This window comes from Ornithorhynchus anatinus, chromosome 3, assembly GCF_004115215.2.
Source record: "Ornithorhynchus anatinus isolate Pmale09 chromosome 3, mOrnAna1.pri.v4, whole genome shotgun sequence".
Taxonomy (NCBI): Eukaryota; Metazoa; Chordata; class Mammalia; order Monotremata; family Ornithorhynchidae; genus Ornithorhynchus; species Ornithorhynchus anatinus.
The window spans coordinates 537,783-565,318 of NC_041730.1; the positions used below are offsets into that span (position 1 = coordinate 537,783).

Genomic DNA, 27,536 nt, shown 5'->3' on the forward strand with positions numbered 1-27,536 from the left:
GGCGGCAGGGAACACGTCTGCTAATTCTGTTGTACTGTACTCTCCCAAGCGCTTAGAATAGTGCTCTGCACATAGTAAGCACTCCATAAATACGATTGATTGAGAGTAATGATTTGAAGACAGAGAGAGTGGTGGTCGGCATATTTGGAAGTGGAGGTCAGTCAGTGAGTCAATCGTATTTGTTGAGCGCTTACTGTGTGCAGAGCACTGTGTTAAGAGCTTGGGAGAGGGCAATACAGTAATATAACAGAGTCATTCTCTGCCCACAGTGAGCTTACAATCTAGAGGTCCAGGTTAGGGGGATGATATGGAGAAGCAGCATGGCTCAGTGGAAAGAGCCCGGACTTGCGAGCCAGAGGTTATGGGTTCGAATCCCGTCTCTGCCACCTGTCAGCTGGGTGACTGTGGGCAAGTCACTTAACTTCTCTGTTCCTCAGTTACCTCATCTGGAAAATGGGGATTAAGACTGTGAGCCTCATGTGGGACAACCTGAATACCCTGTAATAATAATAATAATAATGTTGGTATTTGTTAAGCGCTTACTATGTGCAGAGCACTGTTCTAAGCGCTGGGGTAGACACAGGGGAATGAGATTGTCCCACGTGGGGCTCACAGTCTTCATCCCCATTTTACAGATGAGGGAACTGAGGCACAGAGAAGTGAAGTGACTCGCCCACAGTCACACAGCCGACAAGTGGCAGAGCTGGGATTCGAACTCATGACCTCTGACTCCAAAGCCCGCGCTCTTTCCACTGAGCCACGCTGCTTCTCTATCTGTATCTATCTGTATCTATCTATCTTCTGTATCTACCCCAGCGCTTAGAACAGCGCTCTGCACATAGTAAGCGCCTAATAAATACCAACATTATCATTATTATAGGCAGGGGGTCGGCAGCGAGATAGATGAGATCGGGACCCAGTGAGTAGGCCGGTGCTAGAGGAGCGGAGGTGCCGGCTGAGCTGTGGTAGGAGCTTAGCCAGATGAGATAGGGCGGGATGAGCTGAATAACTGCTTTAAAGCCAATGGTAAGGAGTTTCTGTTGGGTGCGGAGGTGGATGGGCAACCACCGGAAGTTCTTGAGGAGTGGGGAGACAGGAACTGAACGTTTCTGTTGAGAAACGATTCGTTCAGCAGAGTGGAGTATGGCTTGGAGTGGGGAGAGACAGGAGGCAGGGAGGTCAGCGAGGAGGTTGATACAGGAGTCGAGGCGGAATGGGATGAGTGCTTGGATCGGCAGGTTGCACTCTGGATGGAAAGGAAAGGGCGTGTTTTAGCAGTGGTTTGAAGGTAGAACTGTCAGTATTTGGTGACAGATCGAATACGTGGGTGGAATGAGGGAGAAGTGAATCGAGGACAAAGCCAAGGTTATGGGTTTATGAGACGGGGAGGATAGCGGTGTCTACTGTGATGGGAAAGACAAGGGGACGAGAGGGTTTGGATGGGAAGGTAAAGAGTTCAGGTTTGGACATGTTTAAAGAAATATAATAGTTTAATATAGAACATCCAAGTAGTTATGTTTTGAAGGCAAGGGGAAATGCAAAATTGCAGGGCAGGCGACAGGTCAAGGCTGGATACTTAGATTTGGGTAGATACAAGGTAATCAAGTTGGACGCAGCCTGTGTCCCGCATGGGGCTCGCGGTCTTAATCCCCATTTTACCGATGAGGTAATTGAGGCCCAGAGAAGTGAAGTGATTTGCCCAAGAAAGCAGACAAATGACAGAGCTGGGATTAGAACCCAGGTCCTTCTGACTCCAGACCCACACCCTATCCACTAGCCCAAGTGGCTCTTCTTTTCCCCAGCTCCCCCCATCTCTTTGTTTGTTTGGGGGTTTTTTGTTGCCATTGTTATAATATTTGTTGAGCATTCACTATGTCTCAAACACTGTTCTAAGTGCCGGGGGAGGTACAAGTCAATTAGGTTGGACACAATCCCTGTCCCACACGGGCTTCGCTGTCAAAGTAGGAGAACAGGAGAACTGAGGCACAGAGAAGGTAAGTGATTTGCCCAAGCTCACACAGCAACAATTGGCAGAGTCAGGATTAGAACCCAGCTGCTCGGACTCCCGGGCCTGTGCTCTTTCCATTAGGCCATGCTGCTTCTCCCCTCTGCTTTTTGCTATTCACTTGGATCTGTAACCTTTGGGCATTTGCTATTGTCACTCCACTCTCAACCCCACAGCGCTTAGGTACGGATCTTTAAATGATACATTTAAAATTACATATTTATATTAATGTCCGCCTCCCTCTCTAGTCCTTAAACTCAATGTGGGCAAATAAAAATTCTGTTGTACTCTTCTCTCCCAAGTGCCTAGTGCACTGCTCTGCACATAGTAAATGCCTAATAAATACTACTGATTGATTGAAGGCTCCCTCAGCCACACAGCACTTCAGGTCGTATCTGTCTATTTCTCGGTCACTGAGTTACTCCCCTTTGCCCGCTGCACCCCGCCTTCTCGCTCGCTACGCCTCACCCCATCGCCCGCTACTCTCTGCCACGCTAAGAGGAAGCAGGGTGGCTCAGTGGCAAGAGGCCTGGCTTGGGAGTCAGAGGTCGTGGGTTCTAATCCCAGCTCCGCCACTGATCGACTGTGTGACTTTGGGAAAGTCACTCAACCTCTCTGGGCCTCGGTTCCCTCATCTGTAAAATGGGGATGAAGATTGTGAGCCCCACGTGGGACAACCTGATCACCTTGTATCCTCCCCAGCGCTTAGAAGAGGGCTTGGCACGGAGTAAGTGCTTAACAAATGCCATCATTATTATTATTATTATTAATAATAATAATCATCCCTACTCTGCCACTGATCAACCGTGTGACTTTGGACAAGTCAGTTAACTTCTCTGGGCCTCAGTGACCTCATCTATAAAATGGGAATGAAGACCGTGAGCCTCCCGTGGGACAACCTGATGACCTTGTATCCCTCCCAGCGCTTAGAAAAGGGCTTGGCACAGAGTAACCGCTTAACAAATGCCATCATTATTATCATTATTATTATTATTGCGATTAAGTTGTCGTGTTTTTGTCTGTCTCCCCCGATTAGACTGTGAGCCCATCATTGGGCAGGGATTATCTCTATCTGTTGCCGAATTGTCCATTCCAAGCGCTTAGTCCAGTGCTCTGTACCTAGTAGGTCCCCTGCAAATCTTCGCTACTGCCCCACAGAGACCTCCGCTCTCTCGATCCCATCCGTCTTTCCAATAGCATCTCGTCTCACCTTGCCGCCCTGTCCTCTCTTCCCACTCTCGACGATCAGGTCTCCGCTCTCAACTCCACCCTCACTACTCATCTCGACTCTCTCGCCCCCCTTTCCCTCCGCCGCTCTCGCGCCACTAACCCACAGCCCCGGATCACCTCCTCCGTCCGCCTCCTACGCTCCTATGCTCGAGCTGCCGAGCGCCGCTGGCGAAAGTCCAAGCACCAAGCCGACCTCACACACTTCAAATTTATCCTTTCCTGCCTTAACTCTGCCCTCTCCTCCGCCAGGCAAAGCTTCTTCTCCTCCCTCATCGACACCCATGCCCGTCACCCCCGCCGATTGTTCCGGACCTTTAACTCTCTCCTTAGGCCCCCTGTTCCTCCCCCTCCCCCATCTCTCACCCCTAATGATCTGGCCACCTATTTCCTCACGAAAATCAACACGATCAGGTCTGAGCTCCCCAAAGTCACCCCTCCGCCTCTCCCCTCCCCCCCAACAACCCCCTCCCCTACTTTCCCATCCTTCCCTGCAGTATCCTCAGAGGAGATCTCCTCCCTCCTCGCAAGTGCCACCCCCTCCACCTGCGCCTCGGACCCCATTCCCTCTCACCTTCTTAAAACCATCGCCCCTGCCCTCCTCCCTTCCTTAACTTCTATTTTTAACCACTCAATCTCCAAGGACTCCTTCCCCTCTGCCTTCAAACACGCCCACGTCTCCCCCATCCTAAAAAAACCCGCTCTTGACCCCACTTCCCCCTCCAGTTATCGTCCTATCTCCCTACTACCCTTCCTTTGATTTTTGATTTTTTTAGTAGGTGCTCAATAAATACTATTGAATGAATGAATGAATGATGATGATGATGATGATGATTACAGCCCGCCCCTTGTCCCGCTGCGCTCCTCCCTCTGGCTCGCTAAGCCTCGCCTTCTCCATCTCTAGGCCCCGCCCCTTCGCCCCCTACGCCCCACGAGAAGCCGCAGTGGGGCTCAGTGGCAAGAGCCCGGCCTTGGGAGGCACAGGTCGTGGGTTCTAATCCCGCCTCCGCCGCTCGTCCGCTGGGTGACTGTGGGAAAATCACTTCACTTCTCTGGGCCTCAGTTCCCTCCTCTGTCAAATGGGGGTGAAGACGGTGAGCCCCACGGGGGACCGACCACCCGATGACTTTGTATCCCCCCCCCAAGCGTTTAGAGAAGTGCTTGGCACATAGTAAGCGCTTAACAAATACCATCATTATTAAAATGGGGGTGGAGACTGCGAGCCCCACGGGGGACCACCCGATCACCTTGTAACCCCCGCAGCGCTTAGAACAGTGCTTGGCACATAGTAAGCGCTTAACAAATACCATCATTACTAAAATGGAGATGGAGACTGCGAGCCCCACGTGGGACCACCGGATCAGCTTGTATTCCCGCCCACCCAGGGCTTAGAACAGGGCTTGGCACATAGTAAGCGCTTAACAAATACCATCATTATTAAAATGGGGATGGAGACTGCGAGCCATCGCCTTGATTCTATTTATTTGCTATTGTTTTCATGAGATGTTCACCCCCTCGACTCTATTTACTGCTATCGTTCTCGTCTGTCCGTCTCCCCCGATTAGACCGTGAGCCCGTCAAAGGGCAGGGACCGTCTCTCTCTGTTACCGATTTGCCCATTCCAAGCGCTCAGTCCGGTGCTCGGCACATAGTAAGCGCTCAATAGATACTATCGAATGAACGAATGACCACCCGATGCCCTCGCAGCCCACTCCAGCGCTTAGAACGGCGCTTGGCACATCGCGAGCGCTTACCGAACCCTATGATTAAAGAGCCCGGGCTTGGGAGTCAGAGGTCATGGGTTCGAATCCCGGCTCCGCCACTTGTCAGCGGGGTGACTGTGGGCAAGTCGCTTCACTTCTCCGTGCCTCAGTTCCCTCCTCTGTCAAACGGGGGATGAAGACCGTGAGCCCCACGTGGGGCGACCGGATTCCCCTGCGTCTCCCCCAGCGCTTCGAACAGTGCTCCGCACATAGTAAGCGCTTAACAGATACCAACATTAAGCGGCGTGGCTCAGTGGGAAGAGCCCGGGCTTTGGAGTCCCAGGTCATGGGTTCGAATCCCAGCTCTGCCACTTGTCAGCTGGGTGACTGTGGGCGAGTCACTTCAACTGCTCTGGGCCTCAGTTCCCTCCTCTGTAAAATGAGGATGAAGACTGTGAGCCCCACGTGGGACGACCTGATTCCCCTGGGTCTCCCCCAGCGCTCAGAACAGTGCTCTGCACATAGTAAGCGCTTAACAGATACCAACATTATTATTATTAGGATTATTGCGGCCGGCTGGGCCCCGCCCCTTCGCCCACTAGGCCCCGCCCCCTCTCCCGCTCCTTGGGCCGGGCTGGAAGCTGCGTCCGTGCGGAATCCCATCCCGGAAAGAGGCCGGGAAGAGGCGACGGGGCCCCGGGCCAGCGGGCACCGGGAGGGGCAGGTCCTCGGGGGCCCGGGATGGTGGCGGCCCGGCCAGGGGGTCGGGGGCAGCGGGGGGCCCGCTGAGCGGCCCGGGGAGGGCCCCGCCATGGGCACGGCCCGGCCCCAGTTCAGCATCGACGACGCCTTTGACCTGTCCCTGGAGGAGGGGGGCGGGGGCCCGGCGGGCCCGGCCGGGGGTCCCCGCTTTGGAGGGCTGCACTTCGAGCGCAAGGCTCGGGGGGACGGCGGGGAGGACGGCGACAGGCAGTCCCGCCTCAAGTACCAGGTGAGAAGCACCGGCGGGCCCCGGCCCCCGGCCCACCCCGCCCTCCACCCCCCGGGGGGGGCCGCTCCCCGGGCCGGCCGAGCCCCCCACTGTGCCCGCCGCCCCCCAAACCCCGGCCGCACCCGCCTTCCACCCCTAGGACTCGTTCGACCCGTTCCACCGGGTGCGACTGTCAGGGCGGGGACCGGCGGGGCGGGGAGGGGACCGGGGCCGGGCCCGGCTCCAACGGGCCTCTGTGTTTCGGAGCAGAACCTGGAGAACGATGAGGACGGAGTCCCGGTGTCCCAGGACCCCATCGGGGGCGTCGCCAACAACAGGTCAGGGTTTAGGCCTCAATCCCTGTCCCTTCTCAACCGGCTCCGTCGACGGAGTGCGGCGGGGAGTGGGGGGTCCCCGTGCCTCCTGTCGCCTTGACGCAGCCGGTTCCCAGATGTCCTTCTCTAACCCCTGACCCCCGACCTCCGCCATCCCGCATCTCCTCCTGCCTCTAGGACACCTCTCCGCCGATGCCGACGGCTCAGATGCCGCACGTTCAAAACTGAGCCCTTCGTTTCCCCTCCCGATCGGTCGAGGAAAGGTATCCGTTGAGCACACGCTGTGTGCAGAGCACCGTTCTGAGCCCTTGGGAGGAGCGACGCGGCCCGGGGAGTCGGAGGACCCGGGCTCTGATCCTAGCTCGGTCTCTTGTTGTCTGTGTGACCTTGAGCAAATCACTTAACTTCGCCGTGCCTCCGTTTCCTCATCGGTAAAATGGGGATTTCAATAATAATAGTAATAATGTTGGTATTTGTTAAGCCTATTTGTTAAGCACTTACTATGTGCAGAGCACTGTTCTAAACACTGGGGTAGACAGAAGGGAATCAGGTTGTCCCACATGGGGCTCACAGTCTTAATCCCCATTTTACAGATGAGGTAACTGGGGCACAGAGAAGTTAAGTGCCTGCCCACAGTCACACAGCTGACAAGTGGCAGAGCCGGGATTCGAACCCATGACCTCTGACTCCAAAGCCCGTGCTCTTTCCACTGAGCCACGCGGCTTCTCTAAATGGTATTTGTTAAGCGTTTGTCACATCCGTACTAAACACCGGGGTAGATTCGACACGATCGGGTTGGACACAGTCAACGGCCCACGTGGGGCTCAAAATCTCAATCCCCGTTTTACAGATGAGGGAACCGAGGCCCAGAGAAGTTAAGCGACTTGCCCAGGGCCACGCAGCAGGTGAGGGGTGGAGCCCCCGGGATTAGAACCTCCGACTCCCCATGTTCTTTCCACTCAGTCCCACCGCTTCCTACTCCCTCCTACTTTGACCGTGAGCCTTGCATGGGACGGGGACTGTGTCCGGCCTAATTATCGTGTATCCACCCCAGGGCTTAGTACAGTGTTAGGCGTGTAGGTTGGGGGGGGGTACACTACAATCCCTGTCTTTGAGGAGTTTACAGTCTAGCGGGGGAGAGGCTTTAATATAAGATAAGGGGAAGTAACAGAGTATCAAGATATGGACATATGTGATTTGAGGGTGAGGGGGAAAAGCAAAGTTCTTTGGTGTTCCAGACTAAAATATATAGGTGAGACAGATGGAAGGGAGAGGTTAGGAGAGAAAGTAGCGTGACCTAGTAGGAAGAGCATGGACCGGAGAGACCGAGGATCTGTCTTCTAATCCTGGCTCTACCAGGTGCGTGCTGTATGACCTTGGGCAAGTCATTGAACTTCTCTGTGCCTCAGTTTCCTCAACTATAAAACGGGGATCCAAAACCTGTTCTCCCTCCTACTTAGACTGGAAGCCCCATGCGGGAGAGGGACTGTGTGCAACCTAATTAAAGTGTACCTACCCCAGCGTTGAGAACAGCGTTTGACACATAATAAAGCGCTTAACAGATACCTGTAAAACAAAAAATGTTGGGGGGGAAGACTTCCTGGAGGAAGTGGGATTTGAGTAAGCTCCTTGGGGGCAGCACTCTTGCTTAGTACAGTGTTCTGCACAAAGTAGGTGTTCAGTAAATACCTCTGGTCGATTTATACAATATCCAGCCTCTCAAGCCTGTCACCCTGTCTCCTCCCTCTCTTTCAAACCCTATATTCACTTTTTCGCCAAATCCTGTTGATTCGTCCTCTGTAACATTCCCAGAATTCCCGCCCCTCTCCCGCCCTTCCTCTCCATCCAGACCGCCACCCCCACACTGGGGTCCCAAGCCCTTTTCGTTGCCTCAGCCTACCTACTGCTTCAGCCTCCTCCCAGGCCTCCCTGCCTCCAACCTTTCCCCACTCCAGTACAAACTTCACTTTGCTGCCTGCATCAGTATTCTAAAATAAACTGTTCAGCCAGTCAATCATATTTATATCGAGCGCTCACTTTGTGCAGAACACTGTACTAAACGCTTGGGAGAGTACAATATATCAATAAACTGACACATTCCGTGCCCACAACGAGCTTAGATTCTAGAGGTGGAGATAGACGTTAATATAAATAAATGAATTACGGATATGGACATAAGTGATCCCCACTCCCCAAAAGCCTCCAAAGACCTCCCAGCCACCTCTGTGTCAAACAGAGCCCCTTGACCATTAGATTGTAATAATAATAATAGTAATAATGATGGCATTTATTAAGCGCTCACTATATGCAAAGCAGTGTTGTAAGCGCTGGGGGGGATACAAGGTGATCAGGTTGTCCCACGTGGGACTCACAGTCTTCATCCCCATTTTACAGATGAGATAACTGAGGCCCAGAGAAGTGAAGTGACTTGCCCAAAGTCACACAGCTGACAAGCGGCGGAGCCGGGATTAGAACCCCTGACCTCTGACTCCCAAGCCCGGGCTCTTTCCACCGAGCCACGCTGCTTCCCATCATATTAATGTCTGTCTCCCCCTATAGACTAAGCTCGTTGTGGGCAGAGAGCATGTTGTTTATTGTTATATTGTGCTCTCCCAAGTGCTCAGTACAGGGCTCCGTAAACAGTAAGCACTCAATAATAATATGAGATTTGTTAAGCGCTTAACTAGGTGCCAGGTACTGTACTAAGCACTGGAGTGGATACAAGCAAATCGGGTTGGACACAGTCCCCGTCCCACGTGGGGCTCACCGTCTCAATCCCCATTTTGTAGATGAGGGAACTGAGACCCAGAGAAGTGAAGTGACTAGACCAAGGTCACGCAGCAGACGAGTGGCAGACGAGTGGATTAGAACCCATGACTTTCTGGCTTCCAGGCCCGTGCTCTAACCGCTAAGCCATGCTGCGCCTCTATAAATATGATTGAATGAATGACCATCGACTTTAAGACACTCAGCTGTCTCCCTGCTTCTTTTCCTCTCTCCTCCCACTACACCCCAGCTGGTGATTTTTTAAATGGTATTTGTTCATCAATCAATGGTATTTATCAAGCGCTTACTGTGTGCAGAGCACTGTTCTCAGCGCTTGGGAGAGTACAGTGCAAGAGAATTAGCAGGCACGTTCCCTGCCAGTAATGAACTGACAGAGGAGCAGCTCTTTTTATGTGCCAGGCACCGTTCTAAGCGCTGGAGTAGTTAAAAGGTAATCAGGTTGGACACAGTCCCTGTCCCAAGCGGGGCTCCCAGTCTTCATCCCCATTTTACAGATGAGGGAACTGAGGCAGAGTGAAGTTAAGTAACTTACCCAAGGTCCTACAGCAGAGCCGTGGCAGGGCTAGGATTAGAACCCAGGATCTTCGGACTCTGAGTCTCAGGCTCTGCTAGATCACGCTGCTTGCCTTTGCTCTTCCCCAGATCATTTGGAATCTCCCTCCCAGCTTCCACTTTGGAACTTCCCTGTCAACTAAGCACTTGGGTACCCACCCCCCAATCCCCACCCACACTTATGTACATAGCTCTAGTTTCTATGACTTCCTCCTGCCTGCAGTTTATTTTAGTGTCCATTTCCCCTGCTAGATTGTAAACTCTGTGAGAGGAGGGTTCTCTATTACAGTAGGTGCTTCGTAAAAAGCCCGGCTTGATTGCCTGCCTTTCAAACTTTCAGTTCAGTGCTCTGCATGCAGTATTATTATTATTAAGGGCTGTCGAGTCATTTCCGATTCACGGCGACTCCGTGGATTATACGTTTTCCAGAACGTCCTGTCTTCTGCAAACTTTCTGTTCTTCCGTTATCGTTTTACGGTCTCTGTCCGTCTAGCTGCCGGTCTGTCTCTTCCACGTTTTCCCTGGACTTTTCCTAGCATTGGTGTCTTCTCCAGAGAATAAGTCCTCCTGATGATGTGTCCAAAAATCTAAGTAGAGTTATTTGGCCTCCCAAAGATCACTTTGGTTTAATTTGCTCTAAAATCCATTTGTTTGATTTTCGGGCAGCCTTTGGTATTCGCAAAAGCCTTCTCCAACACCACATTGCAAAGGAATTGATGTTTGCTCTGCACCCAGTGAGCACTCAACAAAGCCCCTTGGTAGATTGCAGCGATAGGCTCCCATGGGCCGGGGGGCCCCAGGGCCTGGGGCTTGCGGCTGACCTTGTCTTTCTGTGTCCTCGCAGGGATCCCAGCCGCTCGTCCACCCGCAGCTCTCAGTGGTCCTTCAGCACCCTCAGCAACACCACCCAGCGCTCATACCACGCCTGCTGCAGGTCAGACCCGGGCCCCCCACCTTCCTGTGCCTGAGACTCCCCTCTTCCCCTTCCTGTGCCTGAGAATCCCCCTTTCCTCCCCATCCCTGCAGCTGAGACCACCCCCCTCACAGCTGAGATTCCCTTCCCTCCCCCTTCTTATGCCTGAGAATCCCCCTTCCCTCCCCCTGCCTGCAGCCAGGACCCCCCTTCCCCTCCCCGCACCTGAGGCTCCCCTTTCTCTCCCCTTCTGCAGCTGAGACCCCCCTTCCCTTCCCTCCCTGCAGCTGAGACCCCCTTCCTTCCCCTTCCTTGCAGCTGAGACCCCCTTCCTTCTCCCTCCCTGCACCTGAGACTCCCCTTTCCTCCCCTTCTCTGCAGCTGAGACCCCCTTCTCTCCCTCCCCCACAGCTGAGACTTGCCCTCCCTGTGCCTGAGACCTCCCTTTCCCTCCCCCTCCTTACAGCTGAGACTCCCCCTTCCCTCCCTCTTTTAAAAAAATGGTATTGGTTAAGTGCTTACTATGTGCTAGGCACTGTTCGAAGCCCTGGGGTAGCTACAGACTACTCAGGTTGGACACAGACCTTGTCCTACACGGGACTCGGTGTCTTAAGCCCTGTCTTACAGATGAGGTAACTGAGGCACAGAGAAGCGAAGTGACTTGCCAAAGGTCCCACAGCAAGCAAGTGGTGGAGCTGGAATTAGAACCCGGGTCCTCTGATTCCCAGGCCTGTGCTCTTTCCAGTAACAGTAATAATAATAATAGTGGTATTTCTTAAACGCTTACTATGTGCAAGCCCTGAATTTAGCACAGGGGTAGACCCAAGATAATCAGGTCTCACATGGGACTCACAGTCTAAGTAGGAGGGAAAACAGGGATCGAATCTCCATTTTACAGATGAGGGAACTGAGGCCCAGTTAAGTGATTTGCCCAAAGTCACACAGCAGGCAAGTGGCGGAGCGGCATTAGAACCCAGATCCTCTGACTCCCAGATCCAGGCTCTGTCTACTGGGTAACACTGCTTCCCTCACCCTGCAGGTGATAGCCCTCTTGCCTCCCCTTCCCTGCAGTTGAGACTCTCCCCATTCCCCCTTCCCGGCAGCGGAGCCTCAGGGCCCCTCCCTTCCCCTCTCAGGAGGGACCAGAGTCCTCCTCTAAAGGACTCCTCCATCCGTCTGTCCATCTCCTAGTCTGGCCTTGCAGCATCCCCAAGGCCCCGGCCCACAAAACATAGCTTTTCCCACCCCGGATCCCCCGCCCCCCCCCCCCCCGTATCCCTTTCCCGCCTGCTGGTGCCTCTTACTGTCTAATGGCTGTTCCGGCCCCAGCTGGACCCACCACCCTCTGGTCCAGAAGAATCGCCGGGTGGTGCTCGCCTCCTTCTTGCTGCTGCTGCTGGGTCTGGGTGAGTGACCTCTGCCTGGGGGCCGGGGAGGGAGCGGCCGGGGCGAGGACTGGGCGTGACTGTCTCGGCCAACTGTCCACAGGGCTCATCCTCGTCGGGGTGGGACTGCAGGTGTCGCCATCGGCGGGTAAGTCAGTCAGTCGTATTTATTGAGCGCTTAATGTGTGCAGAGCACTATCCTGAGTGCCTGGGAGGGGACACTATAACAGTAGAACAGACACATTCTCTGCCCACAGTGAGCTTACTGTCTAGGGGTGGAGACAGACATTAATATAACCCTGACCTGGCCCTTGGCCCGCCCCCTGCCCAGACGACTCCTGCCCTGAGAGTCCTGCCCAGATCCCTGCCCTGACCCCCGCCCTCTCCTTCATCTTGGGACGATGGCTTCTCCCCTTCCCTCCCCTCCTCAGGGAGAGAAGGCTCCGGCTCTGAGCGGGGGCAGTGGGGGGGAGGGGGGGTTGGTGGGATTGAGGGGGAGGGTTAAGGGTGGGGGGGCTCTCGGGTCCCGCTACCTCGTGGTTCCCGTTGTTCCTGCGTTCCTGTTTCCTTCACCCTGCGAGACCCAAGGCCTCTCTTCTCACAGGCATCTCTAGTGCCATCTTCTTTGTCCCGGGCTTCCTGCTTCTCATCCCTGGAGGTGGGTCCCTGGGGCTGGTGGGGGGAGGGAGAGGGGGCCTGGGACTCGCAGGCGGAGGGTGGGGGGGAGGAGGAGGAGAGAGGATGGGATTGAGGGGCCAGGACTGTGACCACCCCCTTCCGTCTTGCAGTGTATCACGTCATCTTCATTTACTGTGCAGTGAAGGGACACAGAGGGTTTCAGTTCTTCTACTTGCCCTACTTCGAGAAGTGACCGGAGGTCGGCGACCTCGGGGAAAACCCAGGACGACCAACCCACCTCCCCCACTCAACCGGGCGAGGACCCACGACCGTGCTCTGCACCCCCACTCTCGAGTGGGCCTGGCACCTGGCCACCTGCCCCTAGGGAAGACCCAGCTGCCCCGGGATTGAGCTGCCTCTGGCCCCAAGGCCCCGCCTCAGGACACAAGCGGGCAGCCTGCCCCTGACTCTCTTCAGGACAGGGAGGTCGGGTCAGGGTGGGCTTGCAGTGAGCCCCCCACCAAGACTCTTTCTCCCCGACCTACCCCAGCACCCCCGGCTGGCTCACTCCTGCCGACCGTGGGCTCGCGCTGCCTCGATTCGGGCGAGGCCCTGGAACGGCTGATAAAAGGTTTATTCGTTCATTCAGTCATATTTATTGAACGCTTACTGTGTGCAGGGCACCGAACTAAGGGCTTGGGAGAGTACAGTAGAACGATATAACAGTCCCTGCCCACAACGAACTTACAATCTACAGGTTCTGCATCGTGCCTTGCTTTCCCTTCCGCTGGCATGGGAGACAAGACCGAGGCCGGCTCCCAGGTGTCCTGACTGAGTCTGGGTTCTGCCCTTAGCCCCCTCCTCCTCCGCGGACCCTTCCCCCGGCCCTCCTCACTCCGCACAGCCCTCTCTGTCCTGTCCCGAGAGGTAGCCCATCTCCACCACCGGTTTCCTCCAGGCTGTTTACGTCAGAACCTTTCCCTGGCCTTCCCTCGGCCAAATCCCCTCCCCTCCGCTTCTGACTCCCGGGAGATCCAAGCTGCTCTGGCCCCGGTCTCGGAGCCACAGGCCACACTCGGTCACACGCCACCCCATCCCTCGGGCAGACCCACGGCTTGCGGCCCTCGGATCTATCTCCCGCGGCACCGGGACCCTGGGAGGAATCGTGTGCCGGTCGCCCTGCTGGACACCCACCCCCATGGATAGGGATAGATCAATTCCCTGACTCTCTCCTCTCCATTCCTGACTCTCCCCAGTGACCCAGCATGGACCATCTGACATCTCTGACTCTCCCTTCACCGTCCCTTGACTCTACCCCAGTGGCCCACCGTAGACAGCCCCCCGCCCCGCAACACCCCTGACTCTCCCCTCTCCATCCCTGACTCCCCAATGTCCCAGCATAGACCACCCAACCCCACTGACTCTTCCTCTCTCCATTCCTGACCCTCCCCCAGTGACCCAGCTCATACCATCCATGGCTCGCCCCTCTCCATCCCTGACTCACCTTATGACTGACCTAACTTTGATGCTTGTCCACAGCTCAAGAAATCAATCAATCAGTGGTATTTATTATGCAATTAGTGGGCAAACCGTTATGGGGCCTGGCGGAGTTTCCTTCCACACTGGGCCCTGTGGGAACAGATCCCCGTGCTCACCCCCTGCTGAGGGAGAAGTGTTTTCTCTTTGGTTCAGGACTAGCCTCCCTTTCTTCCCCCTCCAGGGGTTCTGGGTTTGCCCTGCTCTGCCCCTTTTTTATAATAATAATGATTATAACCATACTGGCGTCTGTTAAACACTTACTATGAGCCAAGCACTGTGCGGAGGGGATAGAACAAGGGCCTGGGAGTCAGAAGGTCATGGGTTCTGATCCCGGCTCTGCCACTTGTCTGTTGTGTGGCCTTGGGCAAGTCATTTCATTTGTCTAGCCTTCAGTTCCCTCACCTGTAAAATGGGGATTGGGACTGTGAACCCCCCAGGGGACAGGGACTGTATCCAATTCGATTTGCTGGCATCCAGTCCAGCACTTAGAACAGTGTCTGGCACACAGTTAAACGCTGAACAAATACCACGTTATTAGTGCTGGGGTGATATGTCATCAGGTGGGACCGAGTCCCCGTCCCACACAGGGCACAGACCCTGTGATCTTGAATCACATCCCTTCCCTGGGCGTGGCTTCCCCCGTGGCAGGGCACGGATGGTCTGAGGCGGCCCCGCTGGGCCCCGGTCTCCCCCTGTCCCTTCTCAGGCTCCATGCACGAGGCGGCTGAGGTCCAGCTGAGGGTGGGGGGTGGGGGAGGGCTGTCCTGAAAGGCGGCCTGGCATAAGGACGCAGGGCCAGCTGGCCCAAACAGCCATCTACAGCCTGAACTCTCCACCCTTCTCCCTCAGTGCTTGCCAGTTGGCGGTGCGACTGTAGGGGCTGCCTTCGCGCCCCCACCCCCAAATCACAGCTGGGCCCCCACTCAGGTTTGAGCCTCTGTTCAGGACAGGGCCAGTCAGTCAATCGATTGTATTTATTGAGCACTTACTGTGTGCAGAACACTGTCCTCATGCTCTTGGGAGAATATAATGTAACAGACACATTCCCTGCCCACAGTGAGTTTACAGTCTAGAGGCCACCATGCAGGACTGAGCTGCTGTTTAGGACAGGGCCAGTCAGTCAATCATATATATTAAGTGCTCACTGTGTGCAGAGCACTGTACTAAGTCCTTGGAAGAATACAATAGAACAATATAACAGACACATTCCCTACCCACAATGAGCTTACAGTCTAGAAGCCACCACTCAGGGCTGAGCTGCTGCTCGGGGCGGGGCCGGCCGGCAGGGCCGGGGTGACCGAGGGAAGGGGGAGCGTCCGGCCCGGCGAAGGCTCCCGGTGCAGGGTGTCTTGGGGCCGCTGACCCTGGGGTCTGACCCTGGGGTCTAGCGAGAGGAGAGCATCATCACAAACTCTGCAAAAAAAAAAAAAAGCCAGGAGTTCCGACCCCGAGCGGGGGCCTGGGCGTGCAGGGGCCCGTGGTGGGGAGGGGAGCCAGGGAACACCGTGGTCTGGGGAAGGAATGAGGAAGGGGCTGAGGGCCACGGGGGGACCGGCGCCAGCACCGACCGTCGAAGTCCACGTGTCCATCTCCGTTGAGGTCGACGTCGCGGAGGATCTCGTCCAGCTCCGGCCCGGACAGGGGCTCCCCCAGCAGGTCGGGGGCGGCCGCCCGCAGCTCCGCCACGGAGATCCTCCCGTCTCGGTCCGCGTCAAACTGGCGCCGTCCCGACAGCCGGGACGTGAGGCCCTGCCCCTGCCCTGGCCTGCCACCCCCCTCCGCCACCTCTCGTCCCCCAGTAAACCCCAGTCGGCCGCCCCGCGACCCTTGGCTCCCCACTCCTCCATCCCTCGCGGCCCCCAGTCGGCCCTGACCTGGCGGAAGGCGCTGCGTAGCTCCCGCACCCCCAGCATGTGGGCCGTCTCCTCCCGCAGCTTAGGGCCCATCATCTCCACAAACTCCTCAAAGTCCACGCGGCCGCCCACTGTGAGGAGACGTTCAAAGGCCCGCTCACGGCCTCCCCGCACCTGGCGGGGAGCCCCACTCACTCACGGCACCTCCGTCACCTCCACACGCTCCTCCAAGTCCACGTGGCCGTCCACTATGAAGAGATGTTCGCAGCTCCCCCACCAAACCCGCGGGGAGGCCTGCTTGCAGTTCCCCCGAACCCAGAGGGAGACCTGCTCAGAGCCTCCCCCGCACACACCCCAGGAACACCCTCTCACAGCTCCCACACACCCTATTCATTCATTCAATTACATTTATTGAATGCTTTCTCTGTGCAAAGCACTGTACTAAGCACTTGGGAGGGTACACTCCCGACTCTGCCCCTTGTCAGCTGTGTGACTGTGGGCAAGTCACTTCATTTCTCTGTGCCTCAGTTCCCTCATCTGTAAAATGGGGATGAAGACTGTGAGCCTCACGTGGGACAACCTGGTTACCCTGTATCTACCCCAGCGCTTAGAACAGTGCTCTGCACATAGTAAGCGCTTAACAAACAAATACCAACATTATTACACTATAACAACAGACCCATTCCCTGACCATAACGAGCTTGCAGTCTGGAAGGGGAGACATTCATATGAATAAATAAATAATTACAAATACGTACAGAACTACAAGAAGAGCCCCCCCCCCAACCCTCCCCACACACTGCAAAGAGACCTGCTCACTGCCCTCACACACACACACACCACAGCAAGACCTGAAACAGCATGGTGTAGTGGCTGGAAGCCAGAAGGTCATGGGTTCTAATCCTGACTCTGCCACTTGTCTGCTGGGTGACCTTGGTCAAGTCACTTCACTATGCCTCAGTAATCTCATCTGCAAAATGGGGATTGAGATTGTGAGCCCCACATGGGACAGGGACTGCGTCCAACCCGATTTGCTTGTATCCACCCCAGGGCTTAGTACAGTACCTGACACATAGTAAGTGCTTAACAAATACCATAATAATAATTATTATTATTACAGCCCTCCTCCCCCAACACACCCTCACACTAGAGGGAGGCTGGTTCATAGCTCCTCCCCACCCCCGCCACAGAGACACCCGCTTTCAGGCTGTGCTTACCCACCCCCAAGACCCCACACTGGGAAGAGACCTTGTCACCGACCCCTCCGGGCCTTCTGGCAAGAAGACCTACCTGGCAGAGACCCCATCCATGGTCCCCGCCCCGCCCACCCCCTTGCTCTTACTGCGCATCTTGACGTGCTGGGAGACCTCGATGAGCTCCATCTCGGTGGGCATGTAACCCAAGCTCCGCATGCAGGCGCCCAGCTCCCGGTGCCCGAGGTAGCCATCCTGGTCTGTGTCGAACTCTTTGAACGCCGCCTGCAACTCTGACCCAGGAAGAGGTGAGAGGAGGAGGAAGAGAGGAAAACAAAGAGGAGAGGGAGGAGGAGGGAGATTTATTGAGCACTCTCTTGGTGCAATTCACTCTACTAGGCGCTTGGGAAATAATAACCAAGTGGCCCCTATCCTACCCTCAAGGGGCTTCCATTCAAACGAGAAGCAGCGTGGCGCAGTGGAAAAGAGCACGGGCTTTGGAGTCAGGGCTCATGAGTTCGAATCCCAGCTCTGCCACTTGTCAGCTGTGTGACTGTGGGCAAGTCACTTAACTTCTCTGTGCCTCAGTTCCCTCATCTGTAAAATGGGGATGAAGATGTGAGCCCCACGTGGGACAACCTGATTCCCCTGTGTTTACCCCAGTGCTTAGAACAGTGCTCGGCACATAGTAAGCGCTTAACAAATACCAACATTATTATTATTATTAAATGTGGGAGACAAACAGAAAAATATTTAAAACTCTAATGGTCAGTGTAGATAGAGTTCACACAGACACATACGCTGGGTAAGGAGGGTGTAAATAAGTTTCTGAGCGCAAAGGATGACATGACTCAGGATGCTGGGGCATCAAGTGGGGAAAGTCTATCGGAGGAGGAAGGATTTTAGGTGGGATTTGAGCTCCCAGATGGTGTTGGTCCTTTCGTCCCCCACCCGGGGCCCCCGCCCTGGGCCTTAGTGGAAGTAACTCACCATCCAGCTCTTGGGCATCTAGTTCTCTGTCCTGGAGGGGAGGAGGAGGAGGAGAGGAAGCCTGTGGGTGGGCCTCCCCCATCCCCCACTCCCCTCTCCCCCTCTTAGGGGGCAGCGGCACAAGGGGGTCTCGGAGTCCCCTGACCAACCTGAGGATTGGGGTTGGAGGGGCCCCCAGCCAGCCCAGGGAGGGCACAGAGCGAGGGGCGGCCACAGTGGGCGGGTCGACCGGGACGTTCCACCTCTGCCCCAGGCCTCTCTCCACTACAGAGTCAACTCCCTTCTGGGACCAGGAAAATGGGCACATGGCTCCTTAACTCTGCCCCTCAGGCCCACATCTGGACCCCCTTCACCCTGACGTTCTGGATGCCATTGCAGGAGGTTGGGGCGCTGCGCACTACACTCTCTGGCTTTCCCGCCAACATCCAGTTCCTCCCCGGCCCCCGGTGCCCTCTCCTTCCCCAGTCCCTGCTGCCCTCTCCTTTCCAAGTCCCTAGTGCCCCTTTTCTTCCCTGGCCCTGGTGCCCCTCTCCCTCCCAGCCCCTGATGCTCTCTCTTTCCCCCACCCCCAGTGCCCTCTCCTTCCCTGGCCCTGCCCGGTCCTCCCTCCCGGCCCGGCGGCCGTCCCATCGCGTCACCTTGCCGAAGAGGCTGTTGAGGAGGGGCGTGAGGGCTTGGTGCGCAGCGTGACGGCGGTGAGGGTCCGGGCGGTGCCGATGGTGGTACGGTCTTCGAGCCGAGGGGTGCGGGGGCCCTCCCGGCCCCTCCGCAGGCGCCCTGCCACCGCCTCCCTGGGCCCCCACGGTTTCACCCAAGGGTTTCCCCTCCTCCCCGGGCAGCGCCCCTCTGTTCTGCTCCTTCCTGCTCCTCCTCTTTCTCAGCCCCCCACCCCCCGTCCCCCCCAACTCTGAAGCCACCTCCTCCGCCGGGCTTGCCTGGGGACCCTTTCCAACCTGCTCTCCGTCCCCACCCTCCAGGGGGGATCCCTTGCCTGGCTCCCCCATCCTGGCAGGAGGGAGCCACTGAGGCCGGGCGGGTCCCGGGGACCTACAGTGGGTCTGGACGGGGAGCTAAACTAGGCTCTTAGAGCCAGAAAATCGCCTTAACCCCCTCCCCCCTCCACTGCCCCTAGGCCAGGAGGTGCCCGCGGGCAGCCCGGGGCAGGGCAGGGGTCAGGCTGGGAGTGGGGATTAGCCTGAGGAAGCTGGGCAGGCCTGCTCTAATCCTCCCATCTCCCCCCGCCCCGTGCAACCAGGCTCCACGTCCACCATGCCAAGAGCCAACGTCCTGTGGCCCCTCTGCCCCTCATTTGGGCCCAGGCCCTGCTTCTCTCCCTACACTCCACCAACCCCCTTCCCCTTCCTGCCCCTTGTACCCCCTCAGAGAGCTGGGGACTCAGCATATGCGGCCGGTTGGTGACAGTGTCCAGGCGGGAGGACCGGGGGTCTGCGGAGACCAGGCCCGGCTTCAAAGGAATAAAGTCCCTGGGGATCGGAGCAGGGAGATGGAGGGCCGGGGGAGAAGACACTCCCCAGAGCAGGGGAAGACTCCATTTCCACTCCATTCTGCTCCATTCATTAATAATAATGAAAATAGTCATGATGATGGCATTTGTTAAGCTCTTATTATGTACCAGGCACTGTACTAAGTGCTGGGGTGGATACAAGCAAATCGGGTTAGGCACGGTCCCCAACCCAGGTGGGGCTCACAGTTTCAATCCCCATTTTACAGACAAGGTAACTGAGGCCCAGAGAAGTGAAGTGCCTCGTCCCAGGTCACACAACAGCAAGTGGCAGAGCCTGGATTAGCGCCCATGACTTTCTGACTCCCAGGCACATGCTCTATCCACTACGCCAATAATAAGGATTATGGTATTTGTTGTTAATAATAATAATAATAATAATAATAATAATGTTGGTATTTGTTAAGCGCTTACTATGTGCAGAGCACTGTTCTAAGCGCTGGGGGAGATACAGGGTAATCAGGTTGTCCCACATGAGGCTCACAGTCTTAATCCCCATTTTACAGATGAGGTAACTGAGGCCCAGAGGAGTTAAGTGACTTGCCCACAGTCACACAGCTGACAAGTGGCAGATCAGGATTCGAACCCATCACCTCTGACTCCCAAGCCCGGGCTCTTTCCACTGAGCCACGCTGATTTTTGGTAGACGTGTTCTCCTCCCACAAGAAGCTTACAATCTAGAGGGGGAGATGGACATTAATCAGTCAGTCAGTAGAAATATTGAGCACTTACTGTGTGCAAAGCACCGTACTAAGCACTGGGGTGGATACAAGCAAATCAGGTTGGGCACAGTCCTTGTCTCATGTGGAACTCACAATCTGGATCCCCATTAACAGATGAGGTCACTGAGGCACAGAGAAGTGAAGTGACGTGCCCAAGGTCACACAGGAGACAAGTGGCAGAGCTGGGATTCGAACTCATGACCTCTGACTCCCAGGCCCGCGCTCCATCCACCATCCACGCTGCTTCAGGAAAACCTCCAGAGATCCCTCCCTCCCGCTCTTGTCTTTTTCAGCCAGGGTTGTGATGCTGTGACACTCTCCAACCCCAGGTTGGAGTGAGAAGCAGTATGGCCTAGTGGATGGTGCACAGTCCTGGGTTCTAGAACTGGGTTCTAATCCCCACTCTGCCACTTAAGAATAATAATGTTGGTATTTGTTAAGCGCTTACTATGTGCAGAGCACTGTTCTAAGTGCTGGGGTAGATACAGGGCAATCAGGGAGGCTCACAGCCTGCATCCCCATTTTACAGATGAGGGAACTGAGGCACAGGGAAGTTAAGTGAATTCCCCGCAGTCACGCAGCTGACAAGTGGCAGAGCCAGAATTCGAACCTGTGACCTCAGACTCCCAAGCCCGGGCTCTTTCCACTGAGCCACGCCGCTTCTTTACACCTCTTCACACTTGTCTGCTGTGTGTCCTTGGGCTAGTCACTTCCGCTACTCTGGGCTTCAGTTACCTCACCTGTAATAATAATAAAACTGGGAGCCCGTTGTGGACAGGGATTGTCTTGGTTGCTGAATTGTGCTTTCCAAGCGCTTTGTACAGTGTTCTGCACAGAGTAAGCGCTCAATAGATACGATTGAATGAAATGAGTAATAATGGTACTTATTAAGCACTTACTACGTGCCAAGCACCGTTCTAAATGAGAAGCAGCATGGCTCAGCGGAAAGAGCCCAAGGTTGGGGGGTCAGAGGTTGCGGGTTCTAATTCCTGGCTCCGCCACTTGTCAGCCGTGTGACCTTGAGCAAGTCACTTCACTTCTCTGTGCCTCAGTTACCTCATGTGTAAAATAGGGATGAAGACCGTGAGCCCTACGTGGGACAACCCGATAGCCTTGTATCTATCTACCCCAGCGCTTAGAACAGTGCTTGGCACACAGTAAGCGCTTAAATAAAAAAACAAAACTCTGGGGGAGATACAGGTAAATCAGGTTTGATATCATCTGTAAAATGGGGATAAAGACTGTGAGTCCCATGTGGGACAGGGCCCGTGCCCACCCCGATGATCTCGTATCCATCCCGGCACTCAGAACAGTGCCCGGCACGTAGAAAGCGCTTAGCAAACACCACGTTACTATTATTATTACTATGGTGTGGGCCTCGCCACCAGCCGCCCCACTGACTCTCTCCCCACTCCTCAGCACTCCCCCAACTCCCCGAGGCCGAGACTTGGCCGGGTCAGGTTTCTTGGGAGCTAGAGCCCCATGAATGTTTGATACAGGCAGCGGCTCGAGTTTCGGGCCGGGGGCTCGGCGGGCAGGGTGGGGGCCTAGAAGATGGAACGGTTGTCTCCTCCCACCTTCTCCCCCAGCCTCTCGTGAGAGAGCGGGGCCCGGCCCGCGGGGCGAGGCCGACGGGACGGATCCAGGCGGGCAGCTGAGCGGCTCCGGCTGGCGGCCTGGGTCTCTGAGCTGCAGGTAGCAGTGGGCACAGGTGAGTCGATTCTCTTTCCCGCTGCCCTCCCTTGGCTCTGGCCCAGCATCCGGCCGGCACTGGACAGCGGGGAGGAAGCCTCTGGAGGGGACTGGCCTCCAGATCCCGGGGCCTCCCCCCGCCCCCCCGAGCTCAGGAGGTGGGGCGCGAAGAGCCCAGGGAAGGAGGTGGGGAGGAGTTGGAGCTTCTCGACCTTCCCAGAGAGCAACTTGGCCCAGCCTGATGGTGTCGCTCAGTCAGTCAATGGTATTTATTGAGCGCTTACCGCGTTCAGGGCACTGTACTAAGCCCTTGGAAGAGGACAATAGAACAGAACAGACACATTCCCTGCCCACAATGAGCTTGCAGTCTAGAAGGGGAGACGAACGTGAATAGAAATAAAGGACAGCTATGGACATGAGTGCTGTGGGGCTGGGAGGTGGGGATGACTAAAAGGAGCAAATCGACACAGAGGGGAGTGGGAGAAGAGGAAAGGAGGGCTTAGTCAGGGAAGGCCTCTTGGAGGAAATGGACCTCCGATAAGGCTTTGAAGCGGGGGAGAGTAATTCGATGTCCGTCGGATATGAGGAGGGAAGGCGTTCGAGGCCGGAGGCAGGACGTGGGTGAGAGGTCGGCGGCGAGATAGACGAGACGGAGGTGCGGTGAGAAGGTTGGCATGAGAGGAGCGAAGCGGGCCGGTTGGCTTGTAGTAGGAGAGTTGCGAGGTGAGGTAGGAGGGGACAAGGGGATTGGTGCCCATCCTGACAGTGGCAGACCGTGAGCCGAGCCCTGGGCCCAACCGGTGTCACTGTAAGCTCGCCGTGGGCAGGGAACGTAAATGTTACATTGTACCGGCCACCCGGGCGCCCAATACAGTGCTCTGCACAGGCTAAGCGCTCAATCAATACGAACGAACGGCTGGAGCTGGGGAGGGTCGGAGGAAGGATCGCAGAGTGCGCGGCCTGGGGCCAGTCCTCCCAGTGGCCTTGCCCTGAGGACAAATATCCTGGCCCCTGCCCAGGAAACCCGTGGGAGAAACAGCAGAGGAAGCGAGTTGGGAGTAGCAGAGTTGGCCGCCGCGTCTGACCGCCAAGGTCCCCAACCCCACAGCCGCCTCGCCCCCCAACAGCCCCCAAGAGAGCTGGAGAATCCGGGGGTTCCGGAACCCCCTCTCCGGCTGGGCCGGACCCCGGTTCCTTCGGAGGCCCCGAAAGGAAATAAAATAAATTTTATTTATTTACATTAACGTCTGTCTCCCCGGCTAGACCGCGAGCCTGTTGTGAGCCGAGAATGTCTGTTAGAGTTTCCTCTCCCAAGCGCTTAGTACAGTGCTCTGCACATAGTAATGGCTCAATAAATATGACTGACCGACTGACTGGTCCCATAAAGAGAGGCAGAGGGTAACGCTAACCCTCCGCCTCCCACCGCCACGTGCCAGGGCGGAACCAGGGCTTCCACAGGGCAGGTAGACAGGAAGAGTCTAGGGGGCAGAAGCTGGAGCCGAGATAGCGGGAGAGGGCCGTCCTCGCCCATCTTCCTCGGAGAGGGTCGGCCACCGTCGGGGAAAGGATGGGAAGAGGAGAGGGAGGTTTCTGTGCCCGGGCCCGATCTCTCCAGCTGCCCCTCTCTCTCCCCTCTGCCCCACAGGCTCCCGGCGGAGGGCCACCGGCGGCCGCGGGATGGAAGCCCCCGGCCCGCCCCCGGGTCGCGGCCCGCCGGGCCGGGCCGGGCATCGCCCGCGCTCTCAGAACCAGGCCTCTGCCGCCGACGCCGACTACTATCCCCAGGGGCTCTGGGACACGGCGTTCCTGCTCATCCTGCTGCTGCTGGGGCTCCCGGCCAACGGGCTCATGGCGTGGCTCACCGGGGTCCGGGCCCGGCGCGGGGGGCCTCCCGTCTTCTTGCTCAGCCTGGCCCTCTCCGACGCCCTCTTCCTGGCCGACGCCGCCTTTCAGATCGTGGAGATCCAGCTGCGGGGCCGCTGGCCGCTGGGCACCGCCGCCTGTCGCCTGTACTACTTCCTGGGGGCCGTGGCCTACGCCTCGGGCCTCCTGCTGCTGACCGCCCTGAGCCTGGACCGGTGTCTCCTGGCGTTCTGTCCCCGCTGGTATCCCGCCCGGCGGCCGGCCCGCCTGCCTCAGTGGGCCTCCGCCGCGGCCTGGGTGCTGGCCGCCGTGGGCAGCGGGCCCTGGCTGGTCCTGCCCGAGGCCGGGCTCTGGTGGTACGAACTCGTCATCTGCCTGGACGTGTGGGAAGCCGACGAGAGGCCCCTGCGGGCGCTGGAGGTGCTGGGCGGCCTGGTGCCCTTCCTGCTCCTGCTGGGCTCCCACGCCCTGACCCAGGCCCGGGCCTGCCGCCGCCCCCGGCCCCCGGCCCCGCCGGGCCCGCCCGGTTCCTCCCGGGTCGCCGCCGCCGCCCTCTCCGCCTACGTGGTCCTGCGGCTGCCCTACCAGCTGGCTCAGCTGCTCTACCTGGCCTACCTGTGGGACCTCTACCCGGGCTACTACCTGTGGGAAGCGCTGGTCTACTCTGACTACCTGGGCCTCCTCAACAGCTGCCTCAACCCCTTCCTGTGCCTCCTGGCCGGTTCGGACCCCGGCCCGCTCCTGCGCTCCCTCCTCTCGGCCTTCACCGCCACCCTGGTGGAGACGCGGCCCCCGGCCGCCGGGCCCGCGGTCCCCTCCCCTCAGCCGAGCCCGGCGGCCGGGGGCCCCGGTCCCCCCGGGGAGCCGGCTGCTGATCCCGGGGGGGACCCCCAGTCCGCCCCCGGCGCGGGAGCGCCGGCCCCAGCGGAGGAGGGGGAGGAGGGTCCTGGGGAGCGCTCATCTGGGGTGGCCGCCGCTCAGGGGCCTCCTTGAGGGGGCTGAGGGGGTGAGGGAGCCAGGGGACCAGGAAGCGGGATGGCTTGGTGGATAGAGCATGGGCCAGGGCTTCAGAAGGTCATGGGTTCTAATCCCAGGTCCGCCCCTTGTCTGCTACGTGGCCTTAGGCAAGTCACTTCACTTCTCTGTGCCTCAGTTACCTCATCTGTAAAATGGGGTTAAGACTGAACCCTATGTGGGGCAGGGACTGTGTCCAACATGATTTGCTTGTATCTACCCCGGCGCTCGGTACGGGCCCTGGCACATAGTAAGCGCTGAACAAATACCGCAGTTAGCGCGTGGGCCTGGGCGTCAGAAGGTCGTGGGTTCTAATGCCGGCTCCATCACTTGTCTGCTGCGTGGCCTTGGGCAGATCACTTCATTTCTCTGTACCTCAGTTACCTCATCTGTAAAATGGGGTTAAGTGGGACAGGGACCGTGTCCAACATGACTTGCTTGTATCCACCCCAGCACTTAGAGCAGTGCCTGGCATATTTTCAGTGCTTAACATATACCACGGTCATTATTATCATCATTATTATGATGATGATGATGACTTGCCCGGCTGACCTCTTCCAGCTCTCCGTGGTGGTCCGTGGTCCCACCCCAGAATCCCCAAACTCCCCAGGCAGACGGTTTCGGGGAGAGTTGGCCATCCCCCTGCCCACCCAGGACTAACCGCTTCTCCCTCCCCTCCCTGCCCTTCCAGGCCCAGACTGGAGCTGCCCACCTCCTCCCTGGTCGAGGAGCATCTTCATTTGGGGGCAAGACACGGAGAGCCGGAGGGCGGGGCGGCCCCCCCCGGGGGTCGTCACTCCCCCCCGCTCCACGGGCTCCTGGGCCTGGCAGAGATCGAGAGCCCCCGCCACCCCTGCGCCCCTCTCCAGCCCCTCCTCCCCACCACCTGGGGCCCAAGACTGTCCTCTCTGGGTCCAGGACGGCAGCGTGGCCCACCGGTTAGAGCACCGCTGATCTGGGAGTCAGAGGTCTTGGGTTCTAATCCCGGCTCTGCCACCGGTCTGCTGTGTGACCACGGGCAAGACGCTTCTCTGTGCCTCAGTTCTCTCATCGGTCAAATGGAGATTAAGACTGTGAGCCCATGTGGGACGTAGATTGTGTCTCTACCCCAGTGCTTGGTACAGTGCCCGGCACACAGTAAATGCTTAACAGATACCATAAAGCAAACCAAACAAGTAGCATTTTTTTTAAAAGAGCACACATTTAGCAGTCACTTCCCTAACTTGCTTCCTTCCTATCTTAAATTTATTTACATATTAGTGTCCCCCAGAAGACTTCCCCATAAGCTTCTCTAGGGCAGGATAGTGCCATTGTTCTTGTCTGTCCGTCTCCCCCGATTAGACTGTAAGCCCGTCAAACGGCAGGGACTGTCTCTATCTGTTGCCGACTTGTTCATCCCAAGCGCTTAGTACAGTGCTCTGCACATAGTAAGCGCTCAATAAATACTATTGAATGAATGAATGAATGAATGAATATCTACTAGGTCGCAGATCGTCCGAGCTGGTCCGATCGGACTCTCCCGGGCGTTTACTGCCCCGCACACAGCGGGAGCTCCGGAAATACTTTTGGTTCCTTCTTGAGCTACTGATGTGGCAAGGCTGGGCCGGCCAGTGGTTCCAGCAGGTCGGGAGCCATCGGGACGAGGAAGGCCAAGCTGGAAACCCAGCCAGTCTCCGGATCCTGTTCAAAGGAATGATGGGGTCAGGGGCTATTGCGTATCTTAATGAATGTCTGTCTCCCCCTCTAATAATAATAATGTTGGTATTCGTTAAGCGCTTACTATGTGCAGAGCACTGTTCTAAGCGCTGGGGGAGATACAGGGTGATCAGGTTGTCCCACATGAGGCTCACAGTCTTCATCCCCATTTTACAGATGAGGTCACTGAGGCCCAGAGAAGTGAAGTGACTTGCCCACAGTCACACAGCCGACAAGTGGCAGAACCGGGATTCGAACCCATGACCTCTGACTCCCAAGCCCGGGCTTTTTCCACTGAGCCACGCTGCTTCTCTAGACTGTAAGCTCACCGTGGGCAGGGAATGTGTCCACCAACTCTGCTGTGTTGTATTCTCCCAAGCGCTTAGTACAGGGCTTTGCACACAATAAGCGCTAGATAAATACTACTGACTGATTAATGTCCATCCCGCACTCTAGATTGTAAGCTTTTTGTGGGCAGGGAACATGTCTACCAACTCTACTATATCAAACTTGCCCAAGGTCTTAGTACAGTGCTTTGCACACAGTAAGTGCTCAATAAATACTACTGACTGACTGATTAATGTCCATCTCCCCCTCTAGATTGTAAACTTCTTGTGGGCGGGGAACATGTCTACCAAAAAGCAGTGTGGTTCAGTGGCAAGAGCCCGGGCTTGGGAGTCAGAGGTCATGGGTTCGAATCCCAGCTCTGCCACTTCTCAGCTGTGTGACTGTGGGCAAGTCACTTAACTTCTCTGGGCTTCAGTTACCTCATCTGTAAAATGGGGATTAACTGTGAGCCCCACGGGGGACAACCTGATTACCCTGCATCTACCCCAGTGCTTAGAAGAGTGCTCTGCACATAGTAAACGCTCAACAAATACCATCATCATCATCATCATCCTATCTTACTTGCCCAAGTTCTTAGTACAGTGCTTTGTACACAGTAAGTGCTTAATAA

At 56.7% G+C, this 27,536-nt stretch overlaps 3 protein-coding genes across 3 annotated transcripts; 2 read left to right on the forward strand and 1 right to left on the reverse strand.

Moving 5' to 3' along the window:
* The first annotated feature begins 5,700 nt into the window (after nt 1–5,700).
* TMEM134 (transmembrane protein 134) lies at nt 5,701–13,139 on the forward strand. The gene is made up of 7 exons (XM_029060200.2): nt 5,701–5,926; nt 6,176–6,243; nt 10,424–10,513; nt 11,822–11,898; nt 11,981–12,025; nt 12,482–12,535; nt 12,666–13,139. The coding sequence occupies exons 1-7, from the start codon at nt 5,747–5,749 to the stop codon at nt 12,746–12,748; spliced, it is 597 nt and encodes a 198-aa protein (XP_028916033.1). The 5' UTR covers nt 5,701–5,746; the 3' UTR covers nt 12,749–13,139.
* Nucleotides 13,140–15,418: 2,279 nt separating this feature from the next.
* Nucleotides 15,419–22,074, reverse strand: CABP4 (calcium binding protein 4). Its single transcript, XM_029061444.1, has 7 exons — nt 21,892–22,074; nt 18,709–18,861; nt 18,071–18,101; nt 17,230–17,373; nt 15,909–16,018; nt 15,603–15,750; nt 15,419–15,447 (listed from the first exon to the last, which is right to left on the reverse strand). The coding sequence occupies exons 1-7, from the start codon at nt 22,072–22,074 to the stop codon at nt 15,419–15,421; spliced, it is 798 nt and encodes a 265-aa protein (XP_028917277.1).
* A 1,220-nt stretch (nt 22,075–23,294) lies between these two features.
* GPR152 (G protein-coupled receptor 152) lies at nt 23,295–24,862 on the forward strand. Its single transcript, XM_029061448.1, has 2 exons — nt 23,295–23,300; nt 23,753–24,862. Exons 1-2 carry the CDS (start codon nt 23,295–23,297, stop codon nt 24,860–24,862), a joined length of 1,116 nt encoding a protein of 371 aa, XP_028917281.1.
* The last annotated feature ends 2,674 nt before the right edge of the window (nt 24,863–27,536 follow it).

What these genes read in the sequence shown, in the direction of transcription:
- TMEM134 (XM_029060200.2), top strand. Translation starts at nt 5,747, where the DNA reads ATGGGCACGGCCCGGCCCCAGTTCAGCATCGACGACGCCTTTGACCTG. An exon ending in TCATACCACGCCTGCTGCAG is followed by an intron (nt 10,514 to 11,821) that starts GTCAGACCCGGG and finishes TTCCGGCCCCAG; the next exon opens with CTGGACCCACCACCCTCTGG. An exon ending in CCTGCTTCTCATCCCTGGAG is followed by an intron (nt 12,536 to 12,665) that starts GTGGGTCCCTGG and finishes TCCGTCTTGCAG; the next exon opens with TGTATCACGTCATCTTCATT.
- CABP4 (XM_029061444.1), bottom strand. Translation starts at nt 22,074, where the DNA reads ATGCTGGGCCAGAGCCAAGGGAGGGCAGCGGGAAAGAGAATCGACTCA. An exon ending in ACGAGAGGCTGGGGGAGAAG is followed by an intron (nt 18,862 to 21,891) that starts GTGGGAGGAGAC and finishes GTGGGGGCCCAG; the next exon opens with GGAGGCGGTGGCAGGGCGCC. An exon ending in TGGACACGTGGACTTCGACG is followed by an intron (nt 15,448 to 15,602) that starts GTCGGTGCTGGC and finishes TTTTTTTTGCAG; the next exon opens with AGTTTGTGATGATGCTCTCC.